Source organism: Nannospalax galili, unplaced genomic scaffold (assembly GCF_000622305.1).
Source record: "Nannospalax galili isolate Female #2095 unplaced genomic scaffold, S.galili_v1.0 scaffold510, whole genome shotgun sequence".
Taxonomy (NCBI): domain Eukaryota; kingdom Metazoa; phylum Chordata; class Mammalia; order Rodentia; family Spalacidae; genus Nannospalax; species Nannospalax galili.
The window spans coordinates 1,822,170-1,840,653 of record NW_008329677.1 but is presented as its reverse complement, the minus strand read 5'-3'; the positions used below and the strand labels follow the sequence as shown (position 1 = coordinate 1,840,653).

Below are 18,484 nucleotides of genomic sequence, written 5' to 3'. Positions count from 1 at the left end.
CATATGCAACTCTAACTCCTTGGTATCAAGGCCTCTGGCCTCTGTGGACACTGTGTTCACGTGCACATACTCACACTCATACAGATACTTTAAAAAATAATCTTTAAAAAAATTAAAGAAAAAGTGCACAGTGACGGTATGTGAAACAAATTCACAAAAGCCGTGCTATTAATACCTAACAGAGGAAAACTGGAAAAAGAAGAGGGCTAGCACTGACAATAGGTGACATTCATGGTGCCAGTATAGACAGAGGTCATGGACCCCTTCCCTGCTGAACATCATTTGATCAAAGGATGCCTCATGGAACTGGAAAGTCTATATGCCTAGATGTTCTATTCATTTCTTAGAATCATGCTTGAAAAAGGAAAGAATAAACCAAGTCCATCCAGACATTCAAAGGCACTCAGATGTTCACCATGGGATGAAGACACAGGGTGGAAAAGATGGTCAGCTGGTCCTCAAACTCTTGTGGGGTTTTTATATAGATAACAAATTAGGTTTGTATCACCTGGTCCAAATTTAGGATACTTGCCTATAGAAGATTAGACACAGTGCTTTCTCATAGTCTGAAAGTTTACTTCCAAAAGGAATGGTCAAACCCAGGAGACAGAAGCATAGTGATAGCGGGAATCTCATCAGATTGATAACAGTCCCTTAGAGCTATTGAGTGCTTTTGATAAGACAATCACGGTAGCTGATACAACCATCACAGTCTAAGGTTGGTGTCATCTTCCCCATTTTACAGACAAGGCAACTGGGGTAAAGTGAAGCAGGTAATTCATCCAAGGACCATGCCTGCTGCCAGTGATCTTTTACCTATCATGGTCGTAGAACTCTTCCTGCCTCACAGCTTGGGTCTTCTATGAGTCTGCATGAGGCTGGTGCAGATCTCCACCAGGGGCCCCGAGTTGCCTTTATTTCTTGCTCTTCCACATTGTTTCTACCTGGCAGCCAAAGTGAAGGACCAGAAAAGTAAGCTGCTGGGCAAACTCTGGCATCAGTGCCATTTTATTTGGTTTTAACAACAGTGTTTGTTTGGTTTTAATTTGAACCAAAATAATAAAAAGTCAAGAGTCTACATGCAAACCCAAGGCTCTGACATTTCTTGAGAAATCAGATCTGGCTATACTGAGCCTATGTTCTTCCCTGGCAAAGGCTGGGGACCAGATGTCTAGTTGCCAGGGCATCTTCAACATGGAGGGCAGGTGCTGGCCAGTATTCTTTATTGTGATTTCACTGGTGCTTTCCTTATAGCAGAGGAAAATTTCTGTTCCTATTCATGTCTGTGTCAAAAGTGAAAGAACAGAAGTTATACAAGGAAGGCTCTGTGTTGGGGGCAGGGAGACATAGGAAGCATGGAAGGGAGAATTATTTTCCTGAAAAGTGAATAATGAGCATATAATGTTTCAAGAGTAAACAGTTATCTGCTTCCTTTGCTGTTTTCTGCCTGGCCCCTCTGCACACTTAGACTTCGGTACCTGATATAATTGCTCCCATGGAAGATTGCTTTAACTAAATATGGCAACATCAACTCCAGTTCTAGAGTCTCTGAGTCCTCTTCTAGGCATTTTATCCCCTGATTTTGGGCAGGCCCCTATAACTATCTCCGTGAATAACAAAATCTTGTGTGGGGACACTTCTGAAGTTCTAAGACTGCTCAAGAGAAGAGCATGTGACTCCTTTTTCAAGACCTTTTCCCTTGGAAACCAACCACCATGATGTGAAAAGCTCAAGCCACAAATGGCTATTCTGGGCCACAAGTATCATGAGTTTTTGGACAGTTGACAGTAACTTGTTAGTTTTGGGTATTCAGCATGTTTTTTGGAGGAAAGAGAAAGGACTGGACTAATACTTAAGTCTAGATGAGTCTACCCTGGGGCCGTCAAGTCACCCTCAGCCTTTAAGTCTTCCCAGCTGAGGCAGACCCCGGACATTGTAGAACAGAGATAAGCTGTCTGTTGACAGCTAGTCTGAATCACCAACCTACAAAATCTGAGAGCTTAACAAATGGCTGTTTTCTACCACTAAGTTTAGGAATAATTTATTACACAGCATTAGATAACTAGAGCAATTCCTTCTGAGGATTGTCTCAATTCATTCCATCTGTGTGTTACTTATTTCTTCCCCTTTCAATTAAACCCTGATTAATTATATCTGGGGACAGAAAAGGCCAAGCCACCATATGGAACATAACCATGAATACTTTATTTTCTTCCAACTGTGCCAGGCCTTCACCTGTCACCACCAAAATGAACATTTCTCTGTATTATACCTCAGGTTCCATGCCCAACAGGAGCTGATATTAGTCAACATCTGACCAATAGAGAGGTTCTGAAGTTCAGTAAGCTGCGATACACTGGGCAAGTTCCCTGCAACCTTTTCATTCTCAATGATGAGGAAGATTGCTTTAAGGCCCTGACTTGGATGAAGAGCAACTCCATCTTCACAGAAGGTAAGGATGTTGTAACTGTGCATCTTTTCAGAATAGCGTTTTATTTTTATAATGAGTCTCATTCTTCGTCTAGTTCCAGTATATAATTAGTGCCTAATTAATTCCAACCAAATCATTCATCTGTCATGCTTTGTTTTCCAGATTAATTTACAACTTGTTGTCATTTTTGGATACCCAGCATGTTTGCTCAGGGAAAGAAAAAGGCTTGAGATAGTTTAATTATCTATAATTATTTTATTACACAAAATGAATATCCGAAGAGCAAAGCATGGCTAAAATCATTAACTAATTAAAGAATAATTTAATAAGCAAACATGTTTAGCAATTATATGGAAAATATGTCTCCTTTGTGAAGCTGAAAAGACCGAGGAAGGAAAAGAGAGGCCCTGTTGGAAAGGCTCTTTTCTTCTCTTCACAATCCATTGTTCCCTTTCTTGCTGCTGCCTGTATAGTCCTTCCCACAAACACACATATTCAAGCTGCAGACCACTTTTTGAATCCAAATGAGAAAGTAAAACATTTGTACAAATGCCTGCACCACTCAAAAGCATTTCTCAAGCATCTTCCTCACCATTGTTTGGGTTTCACTGAAATTATTTGACTCCTGAAACAACTAGAACAGGGCCTGATTGCCTGTGTGTCTTCAGTTGAAACATGGGACCCAAGGATTGGAGATAACATGCCTTTGACTCTTTATCTTGCCTAAGGCCAAGGCTGAGTTCCACAACCTCCTAGGGGAAAGCTGAGATTCTCATCCTCATCTGCAGTTCAGGCCAAGGACGGAAAGACTTCTAAGGGCCCTGAAAGTGGGCATCAAATTGTATAGTTAAATATCTCCATCTATTAAATATAGTTCCATTCAATTTATTAATGTAATTAACACACTATAATTAAATACAATTGTCTTCTGATTTTCATTGGATAATTTAGGTCTTTCAAAACTTCTTCTTGTTAGTATATTTACTGCATTAAATAGTTAAAAATGGGTATTATATAGTATTCATTCCATTGCTGGACTCCATTTGCCAATATGATGTATATATGGGCTGTTTATCTCTAAATTTGTGAGAGTGGCCTGTAATTTTCTTCTTCATGCCTTATCAGGTTCTTGTTAGTATTCAGGAGAATACCAGCCTCATAAAGCACTTTGGCACTTTCCATATTTTCAGGGGGGCTGAAATACAAAGTAACCTAAATATTGGACAAGAATCACCAATAAACCCAACTGAGTCTGGAACCCTTGGCAGAGATTGGAAGATAGGAGATTTTACAATTATATATATATATGGAGCAAGAGAGCAAGATATCAGCAACCCAGAAGCAAAACTTGTCATAAAGTATTTTCATATTTGTATTCTACATATGTTTAAACCCATTTCAACACTTTATTCTTTTTTTAATAACTTCTCCTGACCTATGTACGCATCAAGAATTCCAAGAGCTTATCCCATTTAGAAGACTTAGCAAATTTTTATTATAATGTATCAGATGGTAAATATTTTAGTCTTTGCAGGCCAATCTTTTTTAAAAGATTTATTTATTTTTATGTGTATGAGTGTTTTGCCTGCATGCTTGTAAGTGCACCATATGCATGTAGTGACCACAGAGGCCAGAAGAGGGCATCAGATCCCCTGGAACTGGAATACAGTTAATTGTCATGTGGGTACTGGGAACTGAGCCCCAGTCCTTTGGAGAGCAGCCAGTGCTTTTAACCACCAAGCCATCTCTCCAGCCCCAGGTCATATGGTCTTTACTGCAACTATTCATCTCTAAGACTCAACAAGAAAGCAGCTACAGAAATGCCTGGGCATGACTGTATGCCAATAAACTTTACACAATTTATAAACCCAGGTGATAATCCGTGTTTGCTGAGGCCTCTTTAATCTTTATAACTTGTGACAAATTGCCTCAATTACCAGATTTAAGAAAAAACTCCCTGAAAACAGAAATGTCAGTGGTTCAATACAAAACACACAGTATGTCCTAGGATGGCAGTCAGTCATATTTTCAGTGTTTTAATCTTGGACATTGAGTTTTTGGGTATTAGGATTAAGGAGAGCAGCAACGCAAGCTCTTAAGCTTGAATGTCTGGTCTCCTTGAAGTGTCTTCTCATTTGTCCTCTGGTTCTCAGATGGGGAGCGGGGACCTGCCATTCTGTGAGCTTGACTAGCCATCGGAGACAGTCATGCTCTGGTCTTCACTTAAAGATTTCAGTCTTAAGATTTAAGATTGTCTGCCACCACATGAAGCTACTCCAAGAGCCTGTTCCTGTCCTCTCAATAGCCATGATAAGGAGTGTGTTGAAACTAATGCCTTGTCTTAAATGTGGGCTATTTTCCCCAGGTCATCTGTTTGATGGCTCCCTTGGGCCTCCCCCAGGTAGGTGTTCTTAGCACTCAGATGCTGAGACCAGGCCTGGAGAGCCATCTGAGAAACCCTGTCCAGCCCACTTAAATTAGCTCTGCAGAGAGGCCTTTTCAAGTGACTTCTCATGTGTGGAAAGTTAGGAAGAAAAGCATTACTTCCTGCTTAAAGAAAACTCTTTGTAGCTTTTCTATAATTCGAGTCATATTCAGGCATGATTTTAATTAGGCCCATTCAGATCTTCTTCTTGCAGTTATTTTCCTGTCCTTTCCTTCAGGGTCCAACATTCCTCCTGAGCCCGTACACTCTCACTGAACAATACAGTAACCCTGGAGCACAGTCCAAGTCCCAGGACAGGTGAGACTAAGACAGTCAGTCACCAAGTTGGCTACAGAAAGCCCACCCACATGTGAGAGCCAAGAGCCAACAACAGACAGAGCTATCTCTGTGGGAATCCCCAGAGGCATGGAACATAGAGCAGAACCAGCTTCAGAAAAAGACTCCACTCAGAACTCCCTAAACTTGTCTTTTGACAAGTGGCAGTATGTTAAGCAGGGGAGACTCGAGTGAAAATGTGTTCTTGCCACATTATGTGGGTCACCTAGATGACCTCTTGTCTCCTAACTGGGGCTTTGGGTGATGATGAATCTCATCCCTGGACTTTGAAAGCCCTTCTAACACTGTCAAAAGACTAGTAACCTTTCCAGACCTTCACATTAGATGGAAAATAGCTGTTATGGTAGCAATGCTGTTGAGACTTGGAGAGTGCCATTACATACTTTGCTGAAGTGCCAAGCCATTCCTTTGATATATGTAGTTATAATTTATCTCAGTATCATGTGTGTTGACTCAGTGCCTGGTATACAGTAGATGCTTAATGAAGGCTTTAGTGACTACAAGTGAAAATAACAATGTTTTTGGTTTTGGTTTTCTTTTTTGAAATAGGGCCTTGCTATATAGCCCAAGCTATCCTTGAACTGCTGATCTGCCTGCCTCAGTCTCCTAAGTTCTGGGATTATAGGTGTGTAGCATCATGACCAGTTCTTATGCTAAATCTTATCAAAATATTTTAGACTCAGCTTTGCCTGGAAATTGATGGCCAATCATGATGAGGGATATGAGAACCCTTGGCTCAGGTTGTTGGCACTCTTAAAGATCCCCTTGTTTTCAATGTAAGGACGCACATTGGCTGAACAGGCTGAGGACAGGTCCTCACCCTAAAGAACACCTTTGTCATGGTGAACCATCTCAGGTTCTGGGGTTGATGGCTACAGTTCCGTTTTGGAGCCTGCCATTTTCTTCAGCAAGTTATTGAACCCCTTTGCATGTTTGACTCTGGATAGTGTCTTCTGTACATGGGTTGCTGGGAGGATTTGACAAGACAAACGAGACACTCCATCTTTAAGACAGTGTCTCAGCCACAAAAAGAATTCAGTAAATACAAGGTATTCTCATTGTTACAACAGCCCCCTTGTTCCATTTAATTTTTCAAGGTTTCAGTTACTGATTGTCAACTGAAAATATTAAATGGAAATATGTAAAGAGTCTGCAAATATTAAGTGGAAAATTCCAGAAGGTATAAATCTACAAGTTTTGAATTATGTACTGTTGTGAATAGCACAAGGAAATCTTGTGTTGTTTTGCCCCTTTTGTTTATGCACACAACCCACCTGTTCATCATGTAGTAGCTTTCCTGGCTATCACATTCTCTGTTGTGCATTGCAGTGCCTATTAAGTATTTTGCTTATTTATTAAGTATTTTACTTAGTAGCCTCAAAATGCAAGAGTAGTGATGTTGGCAGTTCAGTTTTGCCAAAGAAAAGTTGTAAAGTGCTTCCTTTAAGTAAACCTGTAGAAGTTTGTTACAGTTATATATGCTTAGGGAAAAAACAGCATCAGGTACTATGTATGGTTTCTGACATCTAGTGTGGGTCTTGGAATGCATTCCCTGTGGATAAGAGGTTTACCGTGCTATTACTTCCTGGGATGGAGATAACTGCTGCCTGCAGAAGCTTCCCCATAGTGTGGGTCTCAGCTCCTGTTGTGCTGGTGATAGAGAAGTTGGGAGCATCTGTTTTGACACAAAAGTTGGAAATCTATACACATTGGGTGCCAATTGTTTGTGTAGAGGCAACGTGGTCTTCATGAGAGCCCAGGAGGTCATGACAGTTGGAGAAGGCATCCCCCTTGAAAGAAAGAATTGACCTCTATTTTAGCCAGGATAGGATAAACAAGCAGAGAGAGAGAGGTTGGAGAGCTCAATTGTCTTCAAAAGACAATGGGCCCACACTTGGGCTGGCATCCAGTCTGTGAAGGACAGCGGTGGGAGATGAAGGCAGGGAGCAGGTGGAAGATGGACACTGTAGAGGACCTCCAGTGTCCATCCAAGGCCAAGTTTAACTTTTGAGGAAATAAGTACTCCATGAAGGGAGATGGCCAAGGGGCAGTTGTAAAGGTGGTGCTGTACAAGGTGGCCTTTTAATCTGTACCCCATGGCAGTAGAGAGAAAAGATCTGAAAGAGCAGGTTACAGAGGTAGCAACAACCAGTTGGGGATGCCAGAAGTGGTCACCCTTACAACACTTAGTGATCCTGTCAGCATGGCCACTTCTAGCTTATATTAAAGTTAGTTATGGGGTAGTGGTATCTGAGGCCAGACACTCTTCCAGTGTCTGGCCTATCATGAAAAAGGACAGGACTGTGTTCCTTTGTATTCTCGGGAAGATGGTCTGGAGCTGCCCACTGCTGAGTTGGACATTTCAGTCCCCATTTCCTCTTCAGGACAACCAGGAGGAGTGTGGAGAGTCTTCATAATAGCTTACCTTTACTCTCAACAGATTTCTTTTGCATAGATGGTTTGTGGTGGGGGTAGGGAAGAGCAACCAAAGATAGGACCTTTCTCCCAAAAATCTGAGAGAAAGAGGCTAAGGGGGAGGATCACCAGGAGTTCCAGTCCAGCCCAAGCTTTAAAAAAAAAGGGGGGGGGTGGAGGCTGGCAAGATGGCTCAGTGAGCAAAAGCACTTGCCACGCAAGCCTGATGACCCAAATTCAATCCCCAGAACCATAGTGAAAAGAGAGACCCAATTCATAGAAGCTGTTCACTGATTGCCACACATGTACTATGGCACGCGCATGCCCACACTCACACCTCATATTATACAAACACACAAATAATATTAAATAATAAAATTAAAAATTAAAAACAAGAGAGTTAGAAACATTACTGTGTCAACTGGCTGTGGCTGGGAAGCGTATCTCTCTGGGGGAGGGGGGTACTTCCCAAGTCCTAGGAAAGACCCAGCTTTTTTGAGTGTTATGCCTGCATGTATGTAAGTGCATCCATGTCATGCAATGCCCACAGAGGGTCTCGGATCCCCTGGAACTAGAGTTAGGGATGGTTGTTAGTTGCCACATGGGTGCTGGGATTTGAACCCACTCTTCCGCAAGAGTATCCTGTGCTCTTAACCTCTGAGCCATCTCTCCAGCCCCTCATATTTTTATCATATTTTTTATATTTAAACCAGCTCCCTCTTTGCAACTCCCTTCACGCCCCCTGCCCAATTTGATTTCATGTACTCTATTACATGTATTATGGCTTATGCAGTCAAATATGTGTCTCCAAATGCCCTTTGATGGGGGTTCATCCACTCTGGCTTAACTTTCTTAAAGCTCAGGAGAGATTATTCTAGAAGGATGGTAGATGGTGGGGAGCAGGAACAATGTCTGTTCCTGGAAGGGAGCAGACTCCCTATTGTACACACACAGATACCACTTCAGATGTGGCCCTCTCCCAGCTGCTGTTTGACCCCACAGTCATCTGCTCCCAAAGGAGAGCCCAGCAGCCCCGTGGTGGGAGCAGCTGAGACTGCAGGGCTCCATTTTCTATACTCTAGAGTTGCAGATGTCAATTACCCTGGCTCTGGGCATTGCTCTGGGCTGTGGAGAATAGTGACTGACGTCAGGGGCTCAAAGGCTGCTCTCAAGTGCAAACAAACCTGGAAGCATTCAGCTGGGGGTTCTGATAGAACCAAGCAACAGATACATCAGAGCCGTTTATGGCATTAATTGAAACTAATTGAGATTCATCTGCTCTTACCTCCATACCTTCCATGAAAGTGAAAAGTGGGGTGAAAGTAAAAGAAAAAAACAAAACCGCCCTAATGGCTGGAAATGGATCAATTATTTTCATCTTTAGCTAAATACAGTTTACTGCCTTATTAAAAGCATGTTTGTAGGAAGAGTATAACATTAAAATTCCAGTGCATGAGTCAGCAACAAAGCCTTTGTTATACTAATATATTCTCCCCTTTATATTTGGCAGTGCAAAATGAGGCAGGTCAAGCTAGGGTCATAGAAACCTTATGCCTTGACTTTTACAAAATAGAAAGGCTATTTTCTATTTGTGGGCATGCCATGCTTTGTAAGCAAGTGTGTGTATTTCATCATTTATTACTATCCTTGGTATATTTAAAAATTCTTTTATTCCCTAGCAATTTATTGATTTTATCCAGATAAGATTCCAGTTAGACTATTTTCAATAATGTGTTATGGCTTTGTCTACAAGTACAGCCCAGTGCAGTGACTGCTGGTTCTAAAACCAGACTTACTGGGTCTGAATGCTGTGGGCTCACTCACTTGCTATGTGGTCTTGGTCTCTGTGCTCTGATTTCTGGAAAAAAAAATAATAACAAACTATTCCACAGGCCTGTCTGAGGATGACCATGTGCTTTCCACTCTTTTGGAGTAGAAGAAGGAAATCAGTCTGTTAAAATAGAACCAGAATGGGGCCATGAGAAGGCTCAGAGAGTATTACCATGCAGACCTGATCACAGGAGCTTGATCCCCGGACCCCAAGTAAAGATGGAAGGAAAGAACTGACTCCACACAGTTGTCCTCTTCCCTCCATATGCATGCCATGACATACATGTACTTACATATCACAGACACATGCAATAATAATAATAATAATAATAATAATAATAATAATAATAGTAAATAAAATCTTTAAACAATAGAACAGACTAGGAGTCAAGTGTGGTGGCATATGCCTGTGATCCCAGCACTCAAGACACTGAGGCTGGAGGACCACAACTTCAAGGTCAACCTAGGCTATATAGCAAGACCTTAAGGGTCTGAATAGACAAAGTAAACAAACAACAACAAAAAATGAATATAGAGGCCCATGTCTGCAATCCCAGCATTCAGGAGGGAGAGGTAGGAGATCAAAAGTTCATGGTCACCCTTGGCTATGTAGCAAGTTTGAAGCCAACCTGGGCTGTATAAGACCCTGCCTTAAAATGTGAAAGCAAGTCAACAAAATCGAGTCATCCTCTGCCACTTAGTGAGTTTGAGAGCCTATCTCAAAAAAAGAGAGAGATTAAAACCACAAAAGTACAAGCAAACTGTATAAGCAATTATGCATGGAAACACAAATATATGTAGAAACAAACTATGAACACGGTATCTAATTCTTTTTTTCCTGCCCTTAAAAGCATAATAACCCTGAAGAGAACTCCCTGTTCAATCCACATGCGTAAATCCTCAGGGTTTTTTGTGTGTTCTTGAGCTCCAACTCTAAGCTGGACTGCCAGGCTAACACAGCCTTCCTTTCTTCCTCAGCTGCAGTCTCTTCCAGAAGTCTCCCTTAGCTTCACCTTTGGGGTCCTGAGTGCCATCAGGCGACCCTGAGCGGGGGTGAAGTATGGCCTACCAGTGGCTGAGCCAGAGGAACGAAGGATCTCTGGCCTCTTCTGAAAATGGCCTCTTTGAAAGGTTGTCCCATTACTTTTAGGGCAAATGCCTAATTGGAAAAAAAAAAAAAAAAAAACTAACACTGTTTTATCCCTTGAACTTCATAGAGAGATTTACTTAGCTTTTCGTTCCTACAAAGTCATTTTAACCTTAAGTATGAGTGTGATTTCTGACCCCTGAAACCGTTACTGTATTTGGGATGAGGATGACAAAATTGCCATCATCTTCCTCCATTAACATAAATCCATGACCTCCTGCCCAAGGACCCATCTCCCCTGGGTACACAGCTGCCTCTGAGATTCTCCAAGATGGATCGTGGTCAGAGTTCACTTCCACCTTCCAAGAGACTACCAAGATGGATCGTGGTCAGAGCTCACTTCCACCTTCCAAGAGACTACCCATTGCCTGCCCCCAACCCCTTACCCCCACCCCAGCCACATTTTAAATGACAATTGTCCCTCCTTCCGCCTCACCTGAGTGATCAGCACTGAAGTGTTCTTTCTACCCTCACCCCCATCCCATCCTCTGGGAAGCTCCTTCCATGCTTGTCTCAAAGGCAGCTGCCTATGGCCCTGCAGGAGAAAATGACTTCCTTCTTGACCAAGGTCATCTTCAGAGAGGCTCTCCACTTAGACCCAGCTTCCTTTCCCAGATCAGTCATCTTAGTGATGCATAATTTATTCCCTCAAAGGAGTGGGGAAAGTTGGCCTTCTGTAGAAGCCACTATGACTATATTCCACAATCTTTTATTACAAATTCACCCAGAATTCTAATCATACATTATTGCTTGCTATTTGAAAGTAGGACAGTGTTTCCCTCATCTGCCACCTGTTGGATCAAGTGCAAAAGCTAGTTGTTGCTTATCTGTTAAACAAGCTGAGCTGGAAAGCATGCTGTGACCAGATCCTTTAGCATAAAACTGGCATTAGAGGAGATCTTCTGATTTCCTCCTCTATAGTGTCCTGGCATACATACAAACTCAAAGCAGTGTCTGATGTCCTTATTATGTAAGGAGAGCCTCTGGCAATGTGCTTTCAAATAGTTGCAAGGACTACATTGGTTAAATTCATCTCTAACTAGAGCATTCTGGCTTGTTAAGAGCATCCTACAGCAATGGGCACATGGACCCTACATATCCTGGGGCTGCCTCAGCTCCTTCCATATGGGGCAAAGGTATTCTGTGCTGGGGGGAACCCCATCCATGTCCTGTATATGCTGGCTGACACACAGCTGTCAGCAAAGCCTAGCATGTGTCACCCCTTTCCATTCCTTAGTCACTTACCCCTCAGCTAATCTGAACTATACTTTCCTTCCCTGACTTTAAAATTTTTCCTTTTAATTCTTCCCTGGGATCAGGGACAGTTTGTGTCTCTGAGGTATTTCCTGTTCTACTTTTCTGTCTCCCTCTTTCTCTCTTCATTTCCTTCCTGACTTGATTCCCCCTAAATTGAGCTAATGCTTGTGATATGATAATTATACAACTAATAAGCTCCATATAAAATGTAAGAAATCCCTAAGATCTGAAATCTGAAACAAAGTCGGCAGCACAAACCTCTCAAGACCCTAAAAGCCTCCATAACCTGCCCTTTTATCTGACTGGTACCTGCCTTTCCTTAACACATTACAGATAGGATTCTTTGCTTTGCTGAGTTTCAATGCCATCTCTATGCAAAAGTGGTGTTTACACACAGTTTGTTGTAGGTACATACAACATTGGTTACCCTGAGGATTATATAGGATTTTGTCAGTTACACAGGAACCTAAAATGCAGATCTACTGTTATTAAGGTGAACCTGCTTCTGTTTCATAGCCCCTCTGGTGACTGGATATTTTTTATAGCAAAAACTTAGTACAGTTTGCACTGGGGCAGTAGAAATGGTACCTTGGCAAGACCCCAGCCATCAGGCTCCAGGATGTAAAACTGAAAAACTCATTTAGAACACCTTCATCTTTAGAAGAAAAGGGTCTAAAAATAAGCAATGCTTGAACAGCGAGCTCCTCAGCAGGGATTCACTAATTAAAAATGACCAACTAGGAAAGCTGTTCCATAGTGCAATCACATAGGCACTCAGGCACTGCAGCCACAGTCCAAGGGCTCAGGCTGCATCTCAAGCTTACACCGTAACTTGATGGCAATATCCATCTAGTGCTAGTTTTGCTGACATCCAAAATGTAAGAGTTACGGAGTCGTGGAGGCTGGTACCAAGGTTCCAGAAAGCTGCTGAGACCAACCAGTCTGCCACAGGGCCAGGTTCTCTGCAAGGAGGCCCTGAGAGGCCATCACATGAAAATGTGACAGTGAAGCTTAAATTGCAGTGGAAATTCCAGGTTGAGAAGTCAGGAACATGGAATGCCCACCAAGGAAAGCTGCAAATGTCAAGTGGAGGTGGTTCAAGGGAGATCTTATGTAAGTTGAAGGTAGCAGAGCCCTATGGGCAGGACGACTAAAGCCCACTGGAGCCCAGATGATGCTACTATAAGCCCTAGATGCCAGACACTGGGCTATAGGCCTTGTATTTACCTTGCTGCACTTCAGTCTTTAGTCTGATCTTTCCTTGCTGTCCTCCCCTTTCAAAATGAGAATTTTTACTCTGTTCCATTGTATGCTGCTCAAAATTAAGAGTTCGTTTTGCAAAGTAAAGTGAGAAATAATGTAGAAAAAAGCCCTTCCATTTTCAAGAAGAGAGTGGAAAGAAAAACCTCCCACAGATAGACATTTAAAAGGCAAGAGATTAAACTGGCAAAGAATCATAGACTGACTTTGTTATATCAGGCGATCATATCTCCTCTTTGTGAAAGGTTGTGCTGTGATCTGTAATACATTCTGATTTATTTCCAACAAATTATAAAGAGATTCTAATATATATATTTTAATTTTATTTATTATTTTATGTGTATGCTTGTATTGCCTGCATGTAGGTAAGTGCACCCATGTCATGCAATGCCCGCAAAGGTCAAAAGAGGCTATCAGAGCCCCTGGGACTGGAGTTACGGACAGTTATTAGCTGCCATGTGGGTGCTGGGATTCAAACCCGGGTCTTCTGCAAGAACAGCCAGTGTTCTTAACCACTGAGCCAACTCTCCAGCCCCAATTCTAATATATTTTATGAGTGATGAGAAAATATAATCAAATGAAAAATGTTTAAATGAAAACTTTAGATGAAACTGTGTAAGCAGATGTGCTCCTGCATTTTGCCATATACAGAATGTGCCTCAAGTAGCTGTCAGTTCAAGGAAGACGAAACACATGTTGGACAAACTCAAATTCAACCACAGTATGGAACCAGATCAGCTAACATACTTATCACAGATGTGAGCCAACCCATAGCATGCTTATTTAAGCTGGTTGACATTGAGTTTGGGAGTGGCTTATTATACAGTGTTGTAGTAATAGCTGATAATTATGACAACCAAAATCTCGTTTCTTTATTAGGGAATTTGGTTCAAACTAAAGATAGCTGTCATGATTCAGATCTTGAATAGCCCCAAATGGCCCATATGTGAAAGGCTTGGTTACCAGCCTGTGGCTCCACTGGGAGGTGGTTGTATCCTTCAGAAGTGGCATCTAACAGAAGGAAGTTAGCTCATTGGGGGTATGCCCTCTAATGGGACAGTTGTACCTCATCCCTTCCTATGTCTTTTGTTTTCCAACCATCATGAGGTGAACAGGTTTCCTTTCCCACACACTCCTCACCATGATGTCCTGCCTCACCACAGCCCCAAAGGCAACAGAGCCAAGATACTATAACCAAAACCTCTGAAACCATGTGGGAATATAAATCTTCCTTATAAGCTAATTGTTTTCCTGCAGATATTTTGTCACAGTAAAAAGCTGACTAGTACAATAGCCAAAACTGTTCAGAAGTTAGACTTTCAATAAACATCATATAAACATTATAGACCTTATAAAACGTATCTTTCTTTGAGTTGGAAAACATCATCCTCTGAAGCTGTGTACCATCCATAGGGCAACATTAGAGAGTCCAGCTCCCACACCCAGCAGCGCTGTGCTGCTCCATCTCCGTGAGCCCATTCTGAAAAGGCCCATCTCTCAGTGAAATTGCTCACAGTCAGCATGGCCAGACTAGAAAATACCAAACTGGCTTCTGTGGAGCCTATACACTTAAATTCTTTCAGCTGAAAATGAATAGTGTTTTGGCACGCATATTTAGAAAGGGCAGAAGATACAAACCCGTGGTGATTCTAGGTTCAAGCTTCAGCTCTCCTGGCAGGCTAACTCTTTGTTGTGAGCTAGACAGCCTAGATTCATGCTTTGTAGGAGGCAGGAACTGCTCACTGAGGTGCTGCACTGAGTAAAAAGTGACCTGGCCAGGGAGGCCCCAGCCCTCCATTCGCTGCTGGCTTGGCATTCCGTAGCAGAGGCACAGGACACAGGAGAATTTTCTAGACATGGGTTTCCCCAAGACACGTCATCCAAAAGTTCTAGCTTATTTTTTCCAAAGTAAATAAGCCATCACACTTCTTTTAAAATTTTGGATTGAAAGCAACTTTTGCATAATTTCAACCAAATTGAATAAATACTCTTGCTGTTTATTTTGCCTTGTGGAAATTCCTTTTCATGCCATTGTATAAACCAGTGAAAATAGAGAGATTCAATGAGCATAGATTTTATGGTAAAATTCTTACAACATATCCAAAAATGAGTCTTCAGGAATTTCTTTCTTCTAAAAAGGTTAAAAAAAACCCAAAACAATTCAGTGTCAAAACCAGCACACCCTATACTCATCCTAAAGTGTCATTGATCTTAAAACGGGTAAAGTAATAGATTAGCATTTGTAATTATTTCCTTAGTTTTTTTGAAAAAAATGCAAATAAATAGGATAGGCTGTTACTATCAAAATGCTCTTATACAAGAGAACTCTTATAAGAATATTTTATATTTACTGACCAAAATAACACTGTTCACTCCCTCTACCTAGGTCTTGACGCATTAAATTCTAAAAATGGCAATTTAAATCTTTATAAAATTACTTGTTGAGAAGTAGAATGTTCTAGCCATTAGTTCTCAAAAAAGGGAAAATTCCTTGAAATCAACCCAGGTCAACATTTAAATAGTTAAGCTCTGTGTAGTGTTGAATGTGTGAATATGTTTTTACCGGTGTCCCTTCCTCTCTCAGGGAAAAGTTGTATGCATTGCTGACTTCAGCAATTTTGTCTCTTTAATAAACTCTAGCAAATAGGGAACAAAAACAAGATAAAAGGTTTTATTATAGACCATTTCCTTCAGCATAATTTCAACTTTCAAATTATAGGAACATAAATGAATGTCCTACTTCTGAGTTAGAAGTACTTGACTACTTTGTGGGATGTTTTGTGCCAATTCTTTACTAAATTATCTTGGTCGCTGTTGCTAGGTAACACCACTGGCTTCCTGCAGCTGAAAAATGAGGAGGTTACAGGGAGCAATTTGGTATTATTAGCATTTGACTAATAAGATGCTTTTTTTTTTTTTTCTTTAACTGTATGGCTTAGCATTTTCCTTTCTAGGGAACGTCATTGTCTATGGGAATACAATTGATGTTTACACAACAGTGGAGACGCTCTTGCATATTGGTGTGAGGGGGACCTGCATCCATCTTGTGCATCCCCCAGCTGACTCAAACATCACCTGCCTCAACAACTACTCAGTGGAGAGCGCAGTGGGAGACGCGCTCAAAGCAGCCGGAGTGACTGTCTATCATGATGCACTGTTAGCTCAGTGGAACGACGGCCTGAACCCAGACCCCATCCACAGCGCAGGATTCACCACGCCCACGAAACCTTTCAGACTGGAGTGTTTGGTAAGTCCATACAGGTAGGTAGAGTGCTCACCTTCTAGGGACTAGGGACTCTGAAAGGTTGCAGCAGGAAATTTACAGCCACACATTTGGGGCCAGTTTTCTAACTCTTCAGATTGTCCCTAGGCTCAGGAACAGGTGTTCACCATGAACACCATATAGCTTTAAACAACAGTCATTTATTGTTAGTCTGTTCCTGATCCCGGGCTTCACCTGGCCACCTGGGCAGTGCGGCTGGTGATTTCTTGAATAGTTGAATTAAGACAGTAGATAGAGTTGGAGTCCTCTAGAAGGCATGTTCACTCTTCTGGCTGTTGACGCTGGATCAATTTCAACCGAGGGAGATTTTAGCCAAAACACTCATCAACAACTTCTTCTTGTGCCTGGGCTTCCTCAAAACACAGTGGCAGTTCCTTTTTAAAAAATACATAAGTGTATTTTTATTTAATTCTTTGAGAATGTCATACCATGTCTTTTGGTCATATTTACCCCTAACTCCTTCTCCTAACTCCTCCCAGATCCACCCTTACCTCCCCACCCACCCCCAACTTTGCATCCTTTTTTTAAAATTAACTGAGTTCAATTTGTGCTGCCCATATACTCCTGGGTTTGGAGCATCCAATGGCGCATAGTTGGCCTACTAGTAGTCACACACTTAAAAAAAAATGGACTCTCCCTCCCCAAGGAGCCATCAGCTGTCCACAGTTCCTCAGTTAGGGTGGTGGCTTCAGGAGCTAGAATGTTGCCTGGCCCAGTCCTATGCAGATCTGGTGCAGAGCTGCAGTGAGTGAAGTGGTCCTGTCATTATCTAGAAGACGCTATTGCCCTCCTGTCTTCTCTGACCTCTGGCTCTTACTGTCTTTCTGCCCTCTTATCCCTGTAGGTCCCTGAGACTTATGGAGGGTAATATACATATTTCATTTGTGGCAGAGCTTTCCACAGACACTTATCACAGTGGCAGTTCTAGGAGCAAATGGAAAGGGGGTGGTATCTCCACCTCCAGCCAGGCCTCAGGAGTTAAGCAACATCACCACAGCACTGTTTCCTTACCGGCAAGTCACTTTGCATATTAAGGGGGAAGGAATTGACCTCGAGACAGGGCTACCCCCAGGGGTATGAACCAACCGGTGCTGGAAAGGGTCTCTCCTGGGGCTGTCCCTATTCTACTTTCCCACAGCAAATCCCAACAAGGATACAGTGGAACCCAGGGCCCATTTGGTTGCTTTTACTAAGCATAGAGAGTCTGAGGTTCTGTATATAGTCACTGATCAATGTTCATGTAATACTTGCTCTATTTTACTGCCTGGCACTTCTAGTCAAATGCTGATAAAGAAAAACAGGGAAAATCCATGTCCGACATCTCAGGCGAGAACTCCAGGGCTTCATATTAGTGTGAAGATAGCCATGGGTTTCGTTTGTTAACTTTATCAGATCTAGGAAGTAATCTTTCATTCCTAGTTTGTGCAGAAATTTTATCAAGAATGACTGCTGAGGGGCTGGAGAGATGGCTCAGTGGCTGCTCTTCCTGAGGACCTGGGTTTGATTCCCAGGACCCATATGGTGGCTAACTGTAGCTCCAGTTCCAAAGGAATCCATGCCCTCTTCTGACCTCCATGAGCATTGCATGACACAGGTGCACTTATATGCAGGCAATACACTCATACACATAAAATAAAATAATAAAAATTTTTTAAAGATGACTGCTAAAATTCAGTAAATGAATTTTCCATAGCTTTTAAAAGGCCATATTCTTTTCTCTTTAATTTTGCAAATAGTGTGAATTACATTGATCAGTTTTTCAAAAATTTTCAGTCTTACATTTCTAGAATAAATCCTAATTACTTATTGTGTATTATTCTTCCAAGTGTTGTTTAATTCTATTTGTTAGTGTTGTACCTCATCCACTGGACCCCAAAAAGACCACCGAGGACCCAACACACCAAAATGCAAAAGCAAAGGTTTATGGTTTTTTCGGGCTTAAGCTAGGGCTCTCAGACCTCACCAACTCAACAGATCCGTGCTGAGAGCCCAGAGTAAGGGAGAGTGGAGCCTTTTATAGGTTTCAGACAAAGAGTGGGGGGATCCTGAAGATACATTTTGGTTGGTTCAAGGAGCCCA

General features: G+C 41.9%; 1 protein-coding gene across 1 annotated transcript in view; it reads left to right on the top strand.

Annotated features, from left to right (window-relative positions):
- Nucleotides 1-18,484, top strand: part of Cfap61 (cilia and flagella associated protein 61) — a 319,254-nt gene that overhangs the window by 223,530 nt on the left and 77,240 nt on the right. Inside the window, exons 21-22 of the mRNA XM_008841463.2 lie at nucleotides 2,278-2,452; nucleotides 16,077-16,369. Coding sequence (XP_008839685.1) covers nucleotides 2,278-2,452; nucleotides 16,077-16,369 — 468 coding nt within the window. The remainder of the gene's footprint in view (nucleotides 1-2,277; nucleotides 2,453-16,076; nucleotides 16,370-18,484) is intronic.